The sequence below is a fragment of the Lepidochelys kempii genome, chromosome 21 (assembly GCF_965140285.1).
Source record: "Lepidochelys kempii isolate rLepKem1 chromosome 21, rLepKem1.hap1, whole genome shotgun sequence".
Taxonomy (NCBI): domain Eukaryota; kingdom Metazoa; phylum Chordata; order Testudines; family Cheloniidae; genus Lepidochelys; species Lepidochelys kempii.
In genome coordinates, this window is record NC_136400.1 from 15067148 (window position 1) to 15084415 (window position 17268).

General features: G+C 48.6%; 1 protein-coding gene across 2 annotated transcripts in view; it reads right to left on the bottom strand.

Moving 5' to 3' along the window:
• LOC140901520 (aminopeptidase B) overlaps nucleotides 1-17268 on the bottom strand; it is a 41388-nt gene that overhangs the window by 17439 nt on the left and 6681 nt on the right. Inside the window, exons 3-11 of one of the 2 annotated variants that reach the window (XM_073320475.2) lie at nucleotides 14883-15034; nucleotides 12165-12281; nucleotides 11770-12005; nucleotides 9953-10066; nucleotides 8420-8532; nucleotides 4354-4462; nucleotides 2649-2873; nucleotides 1339-1481; nucleotides 79-443 (exon numbers count right to left, since the gene is read on the bottom strand). In XM_073320475.2, the coding sequence (XP_073176576.2) occupies nucleotides 279-443; nucleotides 1339-1481; nucleotides 2649-2873; nucleotides 4354-4462; nucleotides 8420-8532; nucleotides 9953-10066; nucleotides 11770-12005; nucleotides 12165-12281; nucleotides 14883-15034 (1374 nt within the window). In that variant the 3' untranslated portion in view covers nucleotides 79-278. Of the gene's footprint in view, nucleotides 1-78; nucleotides 444-1338; nucleotides 1482-2648; nucleotides 2874-4353; nucleotides 4463-8419; nucleotides 8533-9952; nucleotides 10067-11769; nucleotides 12006-12164; nucleotides 12282-14882; nucleotides 15035-17268 lie in introns of those variants that run through there. The other variant, XM_073320473.2, reaches the window with a different exon arrangement.

Here is a 17268-nt window from a genome sequence, read left to right on the forward strand (position 1 = left end):
AGGACTCGGGGGTGAGGGGGGGTTGCTTTTAACACAGACCCCGAGTCCCTCAAGAAGCCTCCGCCGAGCACCACCAAGGAGAATACAAATGACGAAACGTTTAATAAAACCCCGTGTGTGCCAGCGAGTGAGGGGGCCCCGGGGGTTCACACCAGCCGGGGGATGGAGCCTCAGGCAGGCCCAGAAGCATGGCTCCAATGGGGAGAGGCCCCCTGGGTCACTGGGGTGGATGCAGCAGAGCTGAGGCCCTGGTGTCTGCCTCTCTCTGGGATGAGCCACTAGGTCCCCACTGGCTCCGAAGCCAGGATCTTCTTGACGTAGTTCTGGACATTGACGTGCAGCTTAGAGGCCGTGGCCGAGAAAGTCTCCACGGCCAGCGCTCGGGCGGACTCGGAGCCACTCCACATGGCCCGGTAGAGGGGGAGGGTGTATTTCTGCTTCCCCTGCAAGGCACAAATCGCAAAGGCCACGAGGAGGTTAGGCTCTAGAAGATAGGACTGGACCCACGAATTACAGGGCTCTGCCCAGGGGCCACTGTCACTAAGGCTGGAGAAGAGTTTCCCATAGAAACTCTGTGTTAACTCACCCACAGCTCCCTGAGACAGTCCCCCTTCCAGTGCGGATCGCTCGCGCTTGGCCTCAGCCAAAGACGCTGCACGCAGAGAACGTTAGCCAAATCCAGGTACCGAACGTCAAGAAAGCGTGCACGTGGGTGTGCAAACACACATGGGTGTGCTCATGCAGCATCAACTTTCCCCCATTTCACAGAAACTAACTCACCCACTTCTAAAAATGGGTAACGGAGAAAATGGCAGGATTACAAGAGCAAGTGAGCTGGACAGTCCTTGTGCAGGACCAGCGCCTTTGCACGGCTTGCCAACAGGTTAGAAGAGCGAGAGCAGATAGAGAGGGCAGCACCTGTCTGCACAAGAACCTGCAGCCCCCCGTCCTCAGGCAGTTCCTAAACTGCATGAAATTCTCTGACCCGCTCTCCCCTTCCTTCACTTAAAAAAACCTGGTTGCACATAAGCCCTGGAGTCAGGAAGATGCAGTTCCAGTGGCACTTGTCCATTGTCTACTGCTGCTCCCTCTTCTTCGATGCGCTCTCTAATAGATGCCTAATTTTTTGGCTGAATGGAGGCCGGCAACAGGCATGTGCCGAGCTTTAAGCACGTGCTTAAATCCCGCTGACAGCAAAGGGATTTAGGGACGTGCTTGTGGCCTTAAACGTATGCCGAAAAACCAGAGAACGTGCAACGGCGTTCCCTGCAGCTGGGCCTGGCCTTCGGCTGACGCACTCCCAGCCCCGTGGAGCTGGCAACGGCGTTACCCACAAACCTGGCTGTGGAGGAACTCCTTGACTTTGCCAAACTCGGGCTCGTGGCTGTTCTTGAGGACGATCTGGCACCAGCGGAGGCCCAGCTCGGCGTTCTGCGCTCTGGAGATCTTCGGGTACGTCTCGCTCAGCTTCGCCACGGTCCCTGGGAAGCGAGGAGCAGGTGCGTCAGCCCAGCCGGGCTCAGACACGGAAACGAGCAGCGTTGGTACGTACTTGGGTGGGGTCAGCGAGAACAAGCTGAAAATGCCGCGGGCTGCAACTTAGCAAAGCCGCGTATACGTGGCCCAGGCGCCTTGTGCCTTCAAGGAGATGGCGGCCGTTTAACGGACCACATGCCCACGGCACAGAGGCACGGCATGCCACTAATGAGTCATCGGACAGCTTTCCTCCACACCCCAGAGACATCATTCTCGAGCACCTTGCAGCCAGCGGGCCTGGTGGAATCATCGCTCAGCCAAAGCGAAAGCACTCAGCAGGCTACATCAGGTGTCTAGACTCAGCACCCGGGGTGGGGGAAAGATTCACAAGAAAAGCCAACCAGGAAGCCACGACTGCACCCACTTTACGCCAGCCAGAGGGACCAGACCTCTAGAGAGATGGAGACATTACTCAGCAAAGGGCTCCAGCACGTGGGGAGCTTTTGGTTACCGAGGAGCAGGTGGCCGTACCGCTGAGATCACCGTTGAGCTCTGCGGCATGTTACAACTTCCTGCCGCTAGAATACTGGGGAGAACGGCTGCAGAGCACATCACACGAGGCTGCTCTAGGAAAAAGGGTTCAAGACTTGGGCAGCTACTGGTGGAATCACTATGGAATTCGCCACCCTTGACATCAGCCCTCCCAGCTGGACTGGGAAAGGGACCAGTGCACGGCAGTGAACGCAGGGTGCTTGCTTGGGCATGGAGTTCTGCTATCCTGACTCGCAATCAGTCATTTCTCTCTTTGACCCTAGGCAGGCGACGAGGCCTCAATACACACCCCTGCTCTTCCCTCCCTACTCGGTTATTGGAGAGATGGAGGCTTCTCCCCAAAAGCAAAAACGAAAGCCCAGCCACTGAACTCCCAGTCAGCTGAATGGACCCTTCATGCATGCACCCCTGGATAGAGTGAGGTTGGAGGTACGTTGCCTGGCACACGTCTCCCCACCTATCTGGTTGTACTGGAAGTCGCTGGTGAGCATCCAGCTTGGGCTAGTAACCAGCGTGCCTCTACACCATGGTAGGATTTGCATTAAGGCTTCACTGCTTTACAAGGCCCACCGGTTTGTACCCAACTCACCCCCTGCCCAGAGGAGGTTACTGGTCCTTACCATCTGGCAAAGGGGATTTCTGCAATATCTTATCAAGGAAGAAGACAAGTTGGTAGGTTTTCCAGGCGGTGATGTCCACAGCTTTGATTGCCTCCATGTTCAAACTGCTGGCTGCCCAGAGCTCTGCCAGCCCCTCTGCTGGCTTCATGAGCGTCTCTCCCGGGGAAAGGTCAGGCAGGTAAGGGGGCCAGCCGGGCGTGTTCAGCCATCGATCAAACTCAAAGCCTGCAGCGGAGAAGAAGAGAGAAGAAGTTGGGTTGCGTTCTCTGGACATCACTGGAGCCACCTCCCAGAATAAGCATGCTCAGAGCAGGCAGGACTGGCAGCGGAGCCAGATTCTGCTGCATGCCAGTGCACCCAAGAGGTCGCACGAGCAATAGCAAACAGGAGAAGCTGAGAATGGAGAGACTGGTTTCTAAGCTCCATCCCTTAGCAAAACTGCATCATGGGGGCTCCACAGTCATTGTCTCTCATTGACTCAACTGTGCTGAGCCTACAAGTGATCGTGTTAACAGCCTGGGATCTGAGAGTAAAGCTGGGTTCTTTTCATCTAATGCATCATCCCATGTAACAGGTTCTATCCTCTGTCACCTGTGCATTCCCATTGCTTTTAGGGGGATATGCCACAGGCATTACTGAAACCTAGTTAGTTATTAGTTCTGTGGATGACGTTTTATTACCCCAGTTTTAATCGGAAGGGCAGGGAGCATGTGGACTTAGCCCTGGAATCAGCCCTCTGTGGGGAAAAGCTGAGGCAGTGCATTAGCATATGGCAAATAAATGGAAGAGTACACAGCAGTTAGCATGCAAAGAAACAGAGTAACAGACTGACCAGTATGGCCAGAGAAGCAGGGCTCAACTTTAAGGAGAGGGAAAAGTAATGGGCATGTCGGTTTGATTGCAGAGAGCCTGAAACAAACTCAGGCAGGCATTTCTGCTTTGGCTACACACCATTTCCATTTTTAAGGTTTTCTTTGGCACCATGGGTTTGTAGCCAGCTATGCTGCTAAAGATATATGGGCATACGCTAAATAAGGTATAGGTGTGGATTTAAGGCACTAATGCAAAAGCCTACATGTTTCAAGCCTGTAAAGACAATAGCTTAGCCAAACAAACTAGGGCCCATGGCCTAAAGATGGGACATAAGTAACCCAAAATGACCCCATATCACAAGATAGAGTGGTGTTATAAATACGTGCTGCTGACAGGTAACCACAAGATGCCAGTTTATACCAGCCTTAAATTATCTAAGTTAGGAACATCCGCAGATGTCCAATCACAAGAATGCCATGGTAACTAACCGTTGTACATGAGGCAAAAGTCCCAGTAACCTATGGGTGAAGGGCACCCCAATGTTAGTAGGGTGAGGGAATACAGATAAGGAAAAGGGGCTGAAATCCATAGCCAGAGATACAGCTACAGGTGCTAGACAAGAAACTAACTTTAAAAAAAGAAAAGAAAAGAAAAGAAAAAAGAAAAGAAAAGCGGAGACTCTGGAGAAGGTGGGGGCAGCCTCAAGCAGTGCTGGGTCACTGACCCGGCCCAATTCTAGCCCTGGAGAAGGGACAAGCTGCAGTTGCTGGTTACTACCGAGTCCTGTATGAAGGTTTCTCTCTGGTTTTGGGGAGTCCCTGGCACGTGGGACAAGGAGGCAGAGGCTCCTGAGTGCTTGGAAGGAGATCTGAGACTCGACAGCAATACTGACCTGGAATGGTGGCCACGCCTTTTTTCTTCAGCTCCGGGAAGTACTCCAGAAAGAACTCCAGGGCCTCGTCGGCCATGATGCTCTGGAACTTGAACTGGTTCACGTAGGCCTGCGGGGGCAGGGTGCTCATACTTATGCTCCACACAGGCAGGACCAGCACAGACCCACAGGGCTTATGTCAAACTACTTTAAACAATTCTGCTTCCACTTCCAGTTGTTAACTGGATCCCCAGCCTCTCTCCCGCTCACGTTTAGCCAATTCCTGCCCATTCTGACGGCCCTGGCGCAAGCAGGCATGAGGGAAGCTCCGTGACACTGTTCTCCGATTCCCATATCCCAACCTTGGTCAATTCTTTTTGTTTTGTGGGGTGAAGCTCACCAGCAGCCCCCTGTGCTGGAAGCAATGGGGCCAGCTGTTTGGCATGGAAGCCTGCTCCCCACGACCACATGCACACCGTGTTGTTAATTACAGGTGAAAGACACCCAGCTGGGGATGCGGTGCCCCTCAGCTCCCAGCACTGGAGGGTTGTGGGTGGCAAAGCTAGTTCTAGATTCTCTGTCTCCAGAGCTACAGAAGCCAGAGTGATCAGCAACTCAGCCAGCTCTTGCTCCCAAGCTGCAGACGGATGCTGACTGGCAGAGTGCAGTAAGGCACATTCATTAACAATTGTCATCTTGTTCCCCCTCCTCTTCCTTCCAGCGTTCTCATCTCCCCCGCCATCCAGTCTTTTCTCAAGTACCTGCCCCCTCATCCCTCCCCTTCCCTCCCCCCCGTGCTTGGCCACTGACTCCCATTCTGTTCTGTCCCCTTTGCTCCCTCCTGTATCCCAATCTCTTGCTGAGTTCTTCCCCTCCTCTCTAAATCCTGCTCACTAACCTTAGAGTGCTTCCCAGACATCATCTCACCAGGCCCCTAAGCCCCATGTGTGGGGATGGCCTTTTATCCACATTGTACGGGAGGGAAACAAGACATGACACAGGAGCTGGAATTAGAATACAGCTGCCCTATACTCTCTGCCCTGCACTGCCCCATACTTAGCCCAGAAGAACATGCTTCCCCATGCCCTGAATGGACTTTGAGACCAGTAGTAAAGGACTCTATAGTATTCATCACCATACAATTTTGACAGGTTTCCACACACCCCTTTCTGCTTTATGTCCCACCTTCTGGTCTCATTGTTGGACGTGTTCACATTTGCCATGGTGCCATTTTGAATTTTTTTTTGTTATTGTTTTTATGGGGAGCATTAGGACTGCTTGGGTGTGAGTTTCAGAATGGCATTTTCCTGAACCAACTTTGCACACAACTTTCATGAAGGTCTTTCTACCATTTTTCAAGACAAACTGTGACGAAGTGGGACTGTTCTTAATGTTTCCTCTGAATAGTGTGGGGGTGCCTCAGTTTCCCCTAGGCAGTTCTTAAGTACCTATGGGGTGGGATAAGGGTGTATGCTCATTGCAGAGCCCTAGAGAGCAGGTGTGTGCAGGGGTCTGGACACAGAATGGCCGACACCCTGCTTCCTGGCAACTGATGGCCTGGGCCCTTCCCCCATGCAAGGTGAGAGCTAAAGGGTCGGAGAACAAAGGAATCAGGTGACTTCCTGGCCCGGGAAAGGGACAAAGCCCAGAGGAGGAGGGGCTGGAGGGAGTTTCAGTTTGGGGCTGGCTGGGACATGGAGTGAAGGGCAGACGTGGTTGTCTGACTCACTGCCCCCCAAAATAGACCCAGCTGAGGGGTCCCGTTCTCTGCACCTACAAGCTCTGTTTTAGACCATGTTCCTGTCATCTAATAAACCTCTGTTTTACTGGTTGGCTGAGAGTCACGTCTGACTGCGGAGTTCGGGGGCAGGACCCTCTGGCTTCCCCATGAGCCCCACCTGAGCGGACTCGCTGTGGGAAGCGCACGGAGGGGTAGAGGATGCTGAACGCTCCGAGGTCAGACCCAGGAACGTGGAAGTTGTGTGAGCTGTGTGTCCTGAAGACAGGCTGCTCACAGAAAGGAGACTTCCCCAGAGTCTTGACTGGCTTCGCAGGGAGCATTTCCACAGCATCACCCGGGGACCCCGTGACACAAACGTTAAAGGCTTTATGTAAAAAGAGGTAACTTAATCTTGGTACAAAACTAAACAAAGAAGGACATCTGCTAAATTTACATACATTTTGTAAATAAAGACTTATACATGCATGCTCCTTTTGACTGGTGTTTAAAAAGTTTACGTACTAAAATTTTACTTGGTTTTACAGCATTTAGATTTTTAAATAAGTTAAAGGAAAAGGAAGTAGCAGAGAAATAGCATTTTTAGCTCTGCTAAAAGTATCATCGCCTGCTTTCCATAAGCTAGTTTTTCATTTGTCAGCCTGTGGTTTATATAAAGCATGTAAATCTAAAGCTCTCTTTACAGTTTGTAAGTAATAAGTTTTTAGAGCAGTTTTCCATTAGGCAAAACTTTAAAAAAAACACTTTTTTTAAAAAACGTTTGTGTATTGCTACAAAAACATGAGTTATGTACAGCACCTGTCTTTTCTTTTATTTGCTTAAAGAGATACATTTTTGAAACAGACCAATGGTCATTAGCCACGCCTCTTGGCGCATTATGATTGGTTCAGGAAAATGCAATTCTATGACCTGTCTAAAGAATAGCTTCTGATTGGCACAGCCAAGAGGTGGGGCTTGTTCAAGGCCGACTGTCCTGGAATTACTGGCATTGCAGGCTTCTCTCTGCCACTGGGTCAGTGACACAGGCTCTCTCTCTGCAGCTTCTCACTCTTTCTGTAACCAGCTGAAAGGTTTTTGCTTTTCTTGGCTGTTCTACAGCTTCTCTCACTTTGTGTCTTGTTCCCCCCCTCCCAATTTCTCTAAAACCACGTTCTATGACTAATATTTAACATGTCTTACAATTATTTTTCCTCTAAAAAATCTGGCATTCAGACTATTTCAAAATAACCTAAATGCATACAAATGTTTTTCTCCTAAAAGGCCTGTTAACATATTTGTCTTAACACTGTATTCCTATTTACTAAACTTTATGCAAAAGGGCCTTAATGTGTGTAAAGCCTATTTTGTTCTGAAGAGACTTCTCTTTTTTCCCCTCCAGGCTTACAACTTTTTAAATGGCTCTAAATGTGAAACACACACACACACACAGACGCAATCCTAATACTCCCCCTAAAATGTTTTTAAAAAACTGAAATGGCTGCCACAGCAAAAGTGTACATGTCCAAAAATGACACAGGACACAACGCAGAGAGCCTGGAAACCTGTCAAAATCCTAAGGTGAGAGATGCTATAGAGCCCTGTACTACTGAGCCAGAGGCTGCACTGACTGCTCAGGAGAGGTGCTGACTCAGTTGCCCAGTGGCATTAGTCCCATTACTGGCTGGCCTGTGCTGCACAAGGCCTGGGTTTTCATTCTCTGAATATTAAGAGCCGCCAGCTGAAGCTCTCATTCAGTTTTCCAGATAGATTGCAGGCTAGGGTGTGTTTCTGGAGGGATAAGAGTATTTAACACAGGGAAAAGTCCTGGACTGGAGACCCTCCTGCTCCAGACTGCTCAGCTATAAGCACCCACAACTTCAAACGGTACTAAAGGAATTTTCTTCAAGCTTGGCTTGCTTTGTACATCTCCTCAAGTTCTAATCAACCCACACTTAAGTGCTGCTTACTGTATAAGCTAGTACAATGTGGAAGGTATTAAGAGACTCCGTAAGTCAAGGCATTAAAACCTAAACTGGCCTTCAGTCTTAACTAAGTTTCCTCACTTCAAGCGCTTGGGTTCTCAAACTGAACATTGCTAGGTTTGCAGGCTGCAGTTCTGATCTATTCAGGGCTTTGGGTACCCCAGGAGAATCCCAGCCAGAGGCAGAAGGGACAGCTTTGTTCTTGGGGATGGTGGCATTATTTGCAAGCTCAGAAAGTACCAAGAACCTGCGATGCTGTCACGTATGTACCAACAGGCAGGGAAGAAACCTTGCCAGCAAACATGCTAGAAGGAGTAAATTTCCCTGCCTCCAGGACCTCTGCACACAGAGCTCCCCAGTCAGAAGCCAGCGAACCCACACCCCTTACCTGCAAGAAAGCATCAAACTTGCTCTGGTCTCCCACAAGGTGTGCCAGGTAGGATACGAAACAGTAGCCCTTCTCATAGGGGGTCTCATTGTATGTGTCATCAGGATCAACGCCTAGTGGGTCAAACACATAACAAGGGCCTGAGCTTTACGAAAGAAGCCACCGTTTAAAATAAACGGTTCCAACTTCCTTAGATTCCCATTCTTCAACACCAGAAGCTGCCCCCACCTCAACATGAAGGCCAAAAGGGCAGTGGCCTATGCCCCTCCACCCAGCACCACCCTCACTCAGATCCAAACCACCCTGTGTAATTCATGGAGACATACAGGGAATGCTATGCACAGTGGACTTTTCCAGCAGCTCATCCACTGCCTCTCACCCAGCCACATTCCTCCTATAGACCATCCACCTTCTTTGCTCTAGGGATGCAATCCAAGAGGACACAGCAATTTACTCAGTCACTTGTGATTATGGAGAAAGCTGAGGGTGCAGCCAGACTGCTATTATAAATGTGCTCTTCAGGCCCTGGCCAGAAACCTCTTCTTGGCCTGGAGACTGGCAGGTCACTCTCAAGCCAGCTGAGATTTTTTTCTTTTTTTTCTTTTTATTTTTTTTGGGGGGGGGAGGAGGATAAAGTTTGAAGAAAATTGATCACACTGGTTCTGAGCACGGAATAAAAATTTACCCTGGTTTCAAATTTTAACAAGAGCATCTTGTTTGTTTATCTGGAACTCTGAAGTGGCTGAGCTCCAAAACCTCAGGCTTTATGGACATTCATTTAAGTTTTCATGACGCTTTAACTTCATGAGAACTAGCACATCGGCTTGCAAAGGGAAGGTAAAAATATTGAGGTTGTTTTGCTAACTGCATGTTCTTCTATCAACAGCTGCCTGTCATGAAACACTCCATCATTTAGTACTACAAATGCCAGGGCTACTCAAAGCTTTTCTCTAAAACAAGAGTAAAGGCACAGCATACAAACCCGGGTGCTTAACCCATGTTTAAGGCACCTGTGTAAGAGTGGCCTAATTTTCAGAATCGCTGAACGCCCACAGCTGTGACGGGCGTCAATGGGAGCTGAGGGTTTTCAGGGCCTTCAGAAAACCCAGAGCCCTTCTTGCATGCCTAAACTGAGGCATCCACTGTGTAAGTTCTGGTCCCTCTCTAGCCTGTTCCTTTAAACTTGCCTTAGTATATAAAGTAACGACTTAGGCTTGGGACTTTAATCACACCTACAGTACTCTAAAAATAACACTGTTTACTAATAAGTAGCCTTCGTGTTAAGCGGTAACAAGATTGGACTACACTGATGCACGTCTGATAGCTGCCCTGTACGCAATCCATATGCGGCTTTATGGTCTATTCTCAACATACCCTAATTATTGCAATCTTCAAGCATGACTACTGTAGATGCAGTTTTATTCCAGGCCATTACTGGGTTAAACGCACTGGCAATAAGACTATCGCGGACGGCCCCAGAGACCCGTACCCCCCGCAGGTACTCTGCGGCGGGTTATTGGAAATAGCACAGACCTGGCTCGATTTTCACTCTGAGTTTGTTTAGAGGGTGATCTTCTCCCGTGGTGTCCATATGCTGGCGCAGCAGAGCCCTTCCCGTGGCTGCTTCAAGGCAGGTGTAAGCAGCACCTGATGAGAAGGAGACAGGGACTTGGCATTGAGACACTGCACTTTCCCATCAGAGCTGGGGAGGAAGGCAAACTGCCCTTTAAGGTTCCTTTGGGACCGCCCCTACTTCAAAGGCCAGTAAGAGGGCAAAGCAGTCACTGCTCCTGGAGCAGAAGCATAGCTAATTCAGAAAGAGAGAGACTAGAGGAAGAAGAAATCAATGCAGGTAGGGGGTGTACCATAGCTTTTCAGGACAAAACTTATGGGCTGCCCGCTACGACTTCCTGCCCGGGTCAAAAGCAACCTTACAAACTAGAGGAGTTCTGCCTGCCAGCCTTGTGCTTTGGAGTGAAGACCCAGGAGCGAGTCCTTCTCAGAGAATCTCTTGAGCCCTGGCCTTCCCAAGACTCAGCCACGAGGCCAGCTTCCACCTGTTTGAAAGCTACTTTTAAAAGTCACTGAACTACACCAAAATGCTGACCTGTAGAATCTTCAGACATGTGTTTTACTGATGGCAAAGACAGAGTAAACCCAGCAGAAAGAATTTCCTTATGCTGCAAATGAAGCATTCTGAAACAAACGTTTGGAAAAGCAAGTGTGCCCCCATCACGCGTTAAGTTTACAGCTGCCACCTGACGGAATTATGGAAACATCTCAAGTTAGAAGGTCTAATCTCTTACAATGTGACCAGGAAAAAGTGTGTTTGTGCAAAAGTGGTTTAGGTCTTTTTGATGCATAAATAAAAATATCACCTAGCTCTTAAGTAGCGTTTTCATCAGTCGATCTCAGGGTAGGAAAAACAAAGGAGGGCCTCATTTTTCAAGCTCTTTTTACTCATTTTTCTATCTCAGAAATACTGGGAACCTGAAGTCTCTGGTCTGACCTAATTTTGGTGGGGGACTTGTTGGGGGTCTTGGCTCACAGAGTGCACAGCTGAAAGGAGTTGAATCTTTATTAGACAGAATCAGACTTTAAGGCCAGAAGGGACCATCCAACCTCCTGCACATTGCAGGCCATGGAACCTCACCCAGCCACTCCTGTAACAGACCCCTAATCTCTGGCTGAGTTACCCAACTCCTCAAATTGTAGTTTAAAAACTTCAAGTTACAGAGAACCCACCACTGACACTAGTTTAAACCTGCAAGTGCCCTATGCTGCAGAGGACGGTGAAAACCCCCCAGGGTCTCTGCCAATCTGACCCAGGGGAAAATTCCTTCCTGACCCCAAATGTGGCAATCTTTTCTTCTGCCAATTTCCATAGCATCTGAGTTAAACAGGTGTTAACTAAAGACTCAAGAATCTGAATAAAAGTCACACCCCATCTCGGCCAGGTTTTACTTCCTTCATGTCTGGCTATCTCACACCATGCTTCAGCAGCCCACAGCAGACAAGACTGGAATTTCTAATCTATAAAAAGGCAGAAAAAGCCTCTTTAAAAAAAAAAAAAAAGGCAACAGACAGTCCAACCCCTTTCCTCCCCCAGTCACCCCCAACACGACCCAATCGCGTCTCAGACATTTTAGGAGCTAGTGCAGATCCCCAGATGCTGCCAGAAAACGTGTCAAGCTGCAGAACGTAGTTCCCAGCCCTCTGATCTGTGCAGCTGGACCCGGATATCAGCACTGAGCACGAGCAATATCGATGGGCCTCCAGCCAGGGCCCAGCTCTGCCTACAGAGGTTGGATGGCAGGACTAGGTCCTGGCAGCAGATGCCAGGCTCTCACCATAGACGACGGTGGAGATCCTCCTCTGCGCGTACATGGTGAAGCCCTCGTTCAGCCAGAACTCGCCCCAGTTGGCGTTGGTGACCAGATTGCCAAACCAGCTGTGGGAGATCTCGTGGATGATGACGTCCACCAGAGAGCGGTCTCCAGCCAGCAGGCAGGGGGTCACGAAGGTGATGCAGGGGTTCTCCATCCCGCCGAAGGGGAAAGAGGGCGGCATGAAGAGAACGTCATATCTGGGAAAGGCAGGCAGAGCGGTCAGTATGGAACCGCCTCTCCCCATCCGCCTGGGGACTCTCCTTCCCCAGCCCTAACATGTGAAGGCCGAGCGAGGCACCTGAAGGAACCAAAGCTGTCCAGAGCACCCCAGAGACTTCCATCCAGGTGAGCCATACCTGTCCCAAACATATGGTCCAAAGAGCTTCTCCCCAACTGCCAGGAACTCTTCGATCACGCCATCGTACTCCTTCTTGGCTGCCTCAATCAGACAGGGCTCAGCCCACACGTGACTCCTAGGGAGAGCGAAGAAACAGTCCTGATTGCAACAAACACAGGGCAGACTGAGCCTTGTTCTCATGAAGTGTGATGCACGGTGCCTTAGTTAGGAGAGCCGGTATGGTTCTAACCTGTGTGGAAGGCTGGCACCCCAAATCCTGCCTTGGAACTGGCTCAGGCCCACTCCTCCTCCTCCTCACCCCCCAGCCCCCGATGTCTGCACACTTCTGCCTGCTCAGTTCCACCCCTGCTGCTGCTAGGGACCCTTTTCTGCAGGGAGATCTCCAGCTTGGAAAACGGACTCCACACAACATGCTGCTGAATACAAAGGGGAAAGGAAAAACCTAACACGAGGAAACACGTTCCCTCCAAGCTGCCCGCAATCTCCCGACCCAAAGCACATGGCTTCTGGATGGAAGCAGGACATTCAAGTTGACCATCCTCCTGGGTCTGAAGCTTGCAGGCTTCATGCTGTTATGGGAGATGGTTATTAGAATTCATATGGCTTCCTGCAGGCTCCATATTGGCCACAGGTCTTTAGCTACTTAGGACAGACGTGATGCATGGTAGGGAAAGGATGGGGAAGAAAAAGAAAAATCAAAGCTATGTTTTAAAGACATTTCACTTGCTGTCAAGCTCCTCAAAGCCCCAGGGGACTCAATCCCTCAATAACCAGAACAGCTCTGTCCTTATCTCCCTGCCCACTACCTCCTCCAGGTCATTAATAGATGTAATAATCCCCACCTGGAGAACTTGCCCCATTCCAAGGCCTTGTCCTTGCCCACAAGATGTCCAGCTTTCTCTACACTGATCTAGTTACTTCGGTACAATCTCCCCTCGTGTGGGTAGTCATACCAATGTTAAGTGTTTATCCTGGGGTAGCTTATTCCTGGACCGGAAGGGAAATAAGCTGTATCAGTAAAATCATGCCCTAACTGACAGAGTTATACCATCACAAAATCTCCGCTGCCACACCCTCTGGTCATTTGTTTTCCCAGCCTAACAAAGGACCTTTTGGAAAATGCAAGCAAGTTATTTTGATCTACTCTGTCACTGACTCATAGGGCTCCGATGGGGGACAGTGGCATGGCTGCTGGTTTGACTTATCCCAGTGCATTGTTCAAATCTGTTTATGCTCCTTTGCCTGGGAACCCAGTTTAGACTCACCACCAGCATAGCCAGCAGCTTTGGGGTTTTTTTAAAAGGAGGACACACACCCCCCACCCCCCATTAGCATGGCTCTTTTCTCAGTGAGTAGCCAATCTGGGGATTCGTAGCAGAGCTTTGTCAAAGCTTAAGCTAGCTCGGTACTTTCTTTCCTTCAGAAGCCTTAGATGACACGCTCGGACTCCGGTGATTTTCAGCAGCTTGCCTTCTAACTTCCTCACATGTGAAGGATACCTTTCCAAATTTCATTTGAAAAAATGCCTGACTAGGCATGGCCCCATCACTTCCTACACAATGATGCACAGAGTCATCATCTTCTCCAGTATGCAGTCCTGAACATCCCTCTCTTCTGCACGCCTGTGTGGGCTAGTGGCTACTATCTCCGCATGCAGGAGGGGAATCTGGAGGATGGAGAGTGGCCATTTGCTACAACAAAAGTGAAGAGCGTGTAGAACGGGGAACAGTTAATGGACTTCAAACCAAAGAATAAAGGTCTGGCCATAAAAAAGGCTAATGAGACATTTACTGCATGTGTTGTTAATTTAATCTTTAGTCCTTAACAAGGATCAAGCAAGGTTTGAAGTCACACTCAATTATCTTTTCTGGCCCTAAAAGATCCATGAATCTATGAATTAAAGAAGCTGGAAAAAAAAGGGGGAGTTATTCCCGATAAGCAAGAGTGGCCAGACTCCCGTGTGCCCAGGACCCAACAGTAAGTATGTTTTAAGAGCCCTCTGCTTATGTGACTTTGGGGAACACATTCAAAGCAAGGTACAGAGCTGGACCACAGGGCTCAGGAGTGCAACTCCACAGCACCACTTTGAAGCTGCATTCCCCTCTGCCCAGAAAGAGGGGGGGGAAGGGAAAAAAAAAAAAAAAACTTGCCCAGGACCAGGAATGAGATGTGATCCATAACCAGATAATCTGGGGCATATTGAAAGCCACCGATGCACTATTCAGACAGGAGGGGTATAATTTGCTACTGTCATTTGATTTTAGGGGTTATGAAGTCTCCTGCTGAGCATAAGAATTGATAACCCACTAACGACTGGCAGAGCTGCAAACAAGTTTTAGATGACTGGGTTGGTTTTGACCCGGATTTATAGTAACAAATAACCCACGGTTAATTCTAGTCCCATGCAAGACCCCCTCGGCTTACGACTGGCTGGCAGGACAGAGCGCGGACATGCTGCAAGACAAATAGTGTGGAAAAGGCAGCTATCAGGGGAACACCATAGCGCATAGGAGCCTAGAATGACAAGTTTTACCCAATTTTCACACGAAGAGTTGAGCTGGGGGGGGGGGGGGGAGCTCCCTCAAACAAGGGGAGGGATAGTAGATATGCTCGTTAGGGAGCAAACCCTTCAGAACTAAGCTACAACCAAGGCCACAGGCTTTGTTATAACTGAATGCACGATCTTCCTCCTGTGAATAAGAGGGGAGCCCCTTACCGAGGTCCGACTTCAGCAGAAACTATGTCGCCAACAGCCAAGGCAATCAGATAGGACGGGATTGGCTGGGACATCTTGAAGGTGAACGTGTTGTCCTTCTCCTGCTTCTCCCAGGTTGTGGCGCTCATCACAGCTGTGAAGCCTTCAGGGACCTAGCAATGGAGACACCTGTAAACAGCCTCCATCAGGAGAGGGGAGCATCACACTGCACACGTTTGGGGTGGAGTTGAGCGATCCTGACTGCTCTGTGACCATGATGAGCATTCCCAGAGTCAAGCTCCAGCTAACAATGCTCCTACCACCTGGATCTCAAACCCCACTACCCCTTTCGAGGCAGGGGAAAGCATTATAAGAACATAAAAATGGCCATACTGGGTCAGACCAAAGGTCCATCCAGCCCAGTATCCTGGTGTGTGCTAAATGCTGTATTGAGGCTGAGGCGTTAACCTCTATCTTGATATATTAGCAATGCTGGCTGAGTTATTGGAAACAATCACTTTGCATCCCTAGTTACTCTCACACGTTTAACCAAAGTCTGTGATTCCTGGGTTTTTGTTAGTGAAAGATGGTAGCTGAGAGGTTATTAGAATCACACTTGGAGGATAAAGGTACGGACAATACGGCATTACCATTGCCAAGTACAACAAAAGAAAGCCAGCTCCAGGTCGGGCAAAGAGGAGGAAAGTATCAGGTTTTAGCCGCGAAGGGATGTGCGTTTGTTACAAAAACAACTCCAAAACTGAAACAAAAAATAGCCTTGAAGATTGCACAAGTTTTTATGGCTGTTGTATTCCCCTTTCTGTTACTAAGCATCCAACTTTTCCAGCGAACTAGGGAAGGCCAGGCTACAAAGCACCCAGTCAAAAGCAGGCAGCAGGTGACCTGTTAGACACAGTTACTGATGCTGACTTGAAGGTGAAAGCACATAACGAATTACATGGAGAAGCAGTTACATTAATACACGCTGGATGGAGTAACGTGCACAGTGATCCAGTGATAGCTAACTGGATGCAGATAGGGAAAACTGGCTATGTATCAGCAGTTCACACTGGAAACAATGAGAAAACTGGAAAGCACTGTGCTACGCTGGCCAGAGAAGCCAAGGCATTTACAAGTGAACTGTACGGTGGTGGTGTTAAGAGCTGCCTGACAATGAGAAAAAGATGTAAAAGTATGAGACGTGATCTGGAAAAAGATGACACCTTGGTTACGTTTGGATGTTAGGACATTTGTAAATCTGCAACATGTGTCAGAGCATGTGGTTTACGGTCTTGTTGAAGTGGATTTAGGCAAAGTACTTTCGTAATCACCATCAGCCTGGTTAAAAGAATGCCAAGGATCTGTAAAACCCCAAATCCCTGCGGACGTACAATGGAACAGTCAACCAACAAAGATAGAAACATCTTAAAAATCAGTCACATCTCAGGATTGCAAGTGATCTTGATGCAGAACCCGAAGACTGAGTCATCAATATAATTAATCATCAAGAGATTCACTGAGAAGCAAAGAACTTGATCGGTCAGTTGAATCCAGCTGCTGGGGCACTTGTCACACTCCAAAGGGACACATTAACAATTGATGCTGCATGTGAAATATGGTGGATCTACAGAAAAATGAATATTTGTTTTTCTGCTTTGTGTGGTGCACAAAGATTTCAGGAGGCACTTACTCATGTACACATTGGCCAACCTCCTTCATCCAAAGAAATTGTCAGCTGAACAAAAAAAATTGCAAGGCAGTGGTTGCACACCAAAAATCCCAAATTTCTGCCATATTTACTTATATTTAAGTAAAAACTCCTTATCCAAAAATCAATGTTTTCAGACGCTATCAAGGAACAAGTTTCCTCTAACACAGTGGGAAAAAAAAAAAAAAATCTAAAGAATGCCGATATCCCATTTGAATTCGTAGAACTGGTGGGGCAATTGCATCCGTGTCCAGCAAGTTAAACAAGCACAGAACAAATTTTTTCCAGCTTTGGATACATCCATTCAGAACGGAGGAATAGGCTCGGTCGACCCACTGCACTGAAGTTGGTCTTCTGCGGCAGACTGCTGCGTGGCCAAATGGACCAGGACTGGTCATCAGCAATTCTGCATGCTTCTGATTGCTTAATGTTTCAAGCCAACTCTGCATTACTGTTGTTCTTATGTAATTGAATGTTTTTGACTATTGTCTGCATAACAGTGAAAACTGAAATATGAGTCATGACATGCATAACTTCACTGAGAAAATACCAAACCAAAATATACAGAGCCATTCCAACATTCAGTATTATAATTACATGTACAACCCTGAATTAATCTCCGAACCTACTGCCTGATAGTTTTAATTTGTATATTCAAATTCTGGTTCCAAGTATGATGGTGTGCATTTATGAAACAGC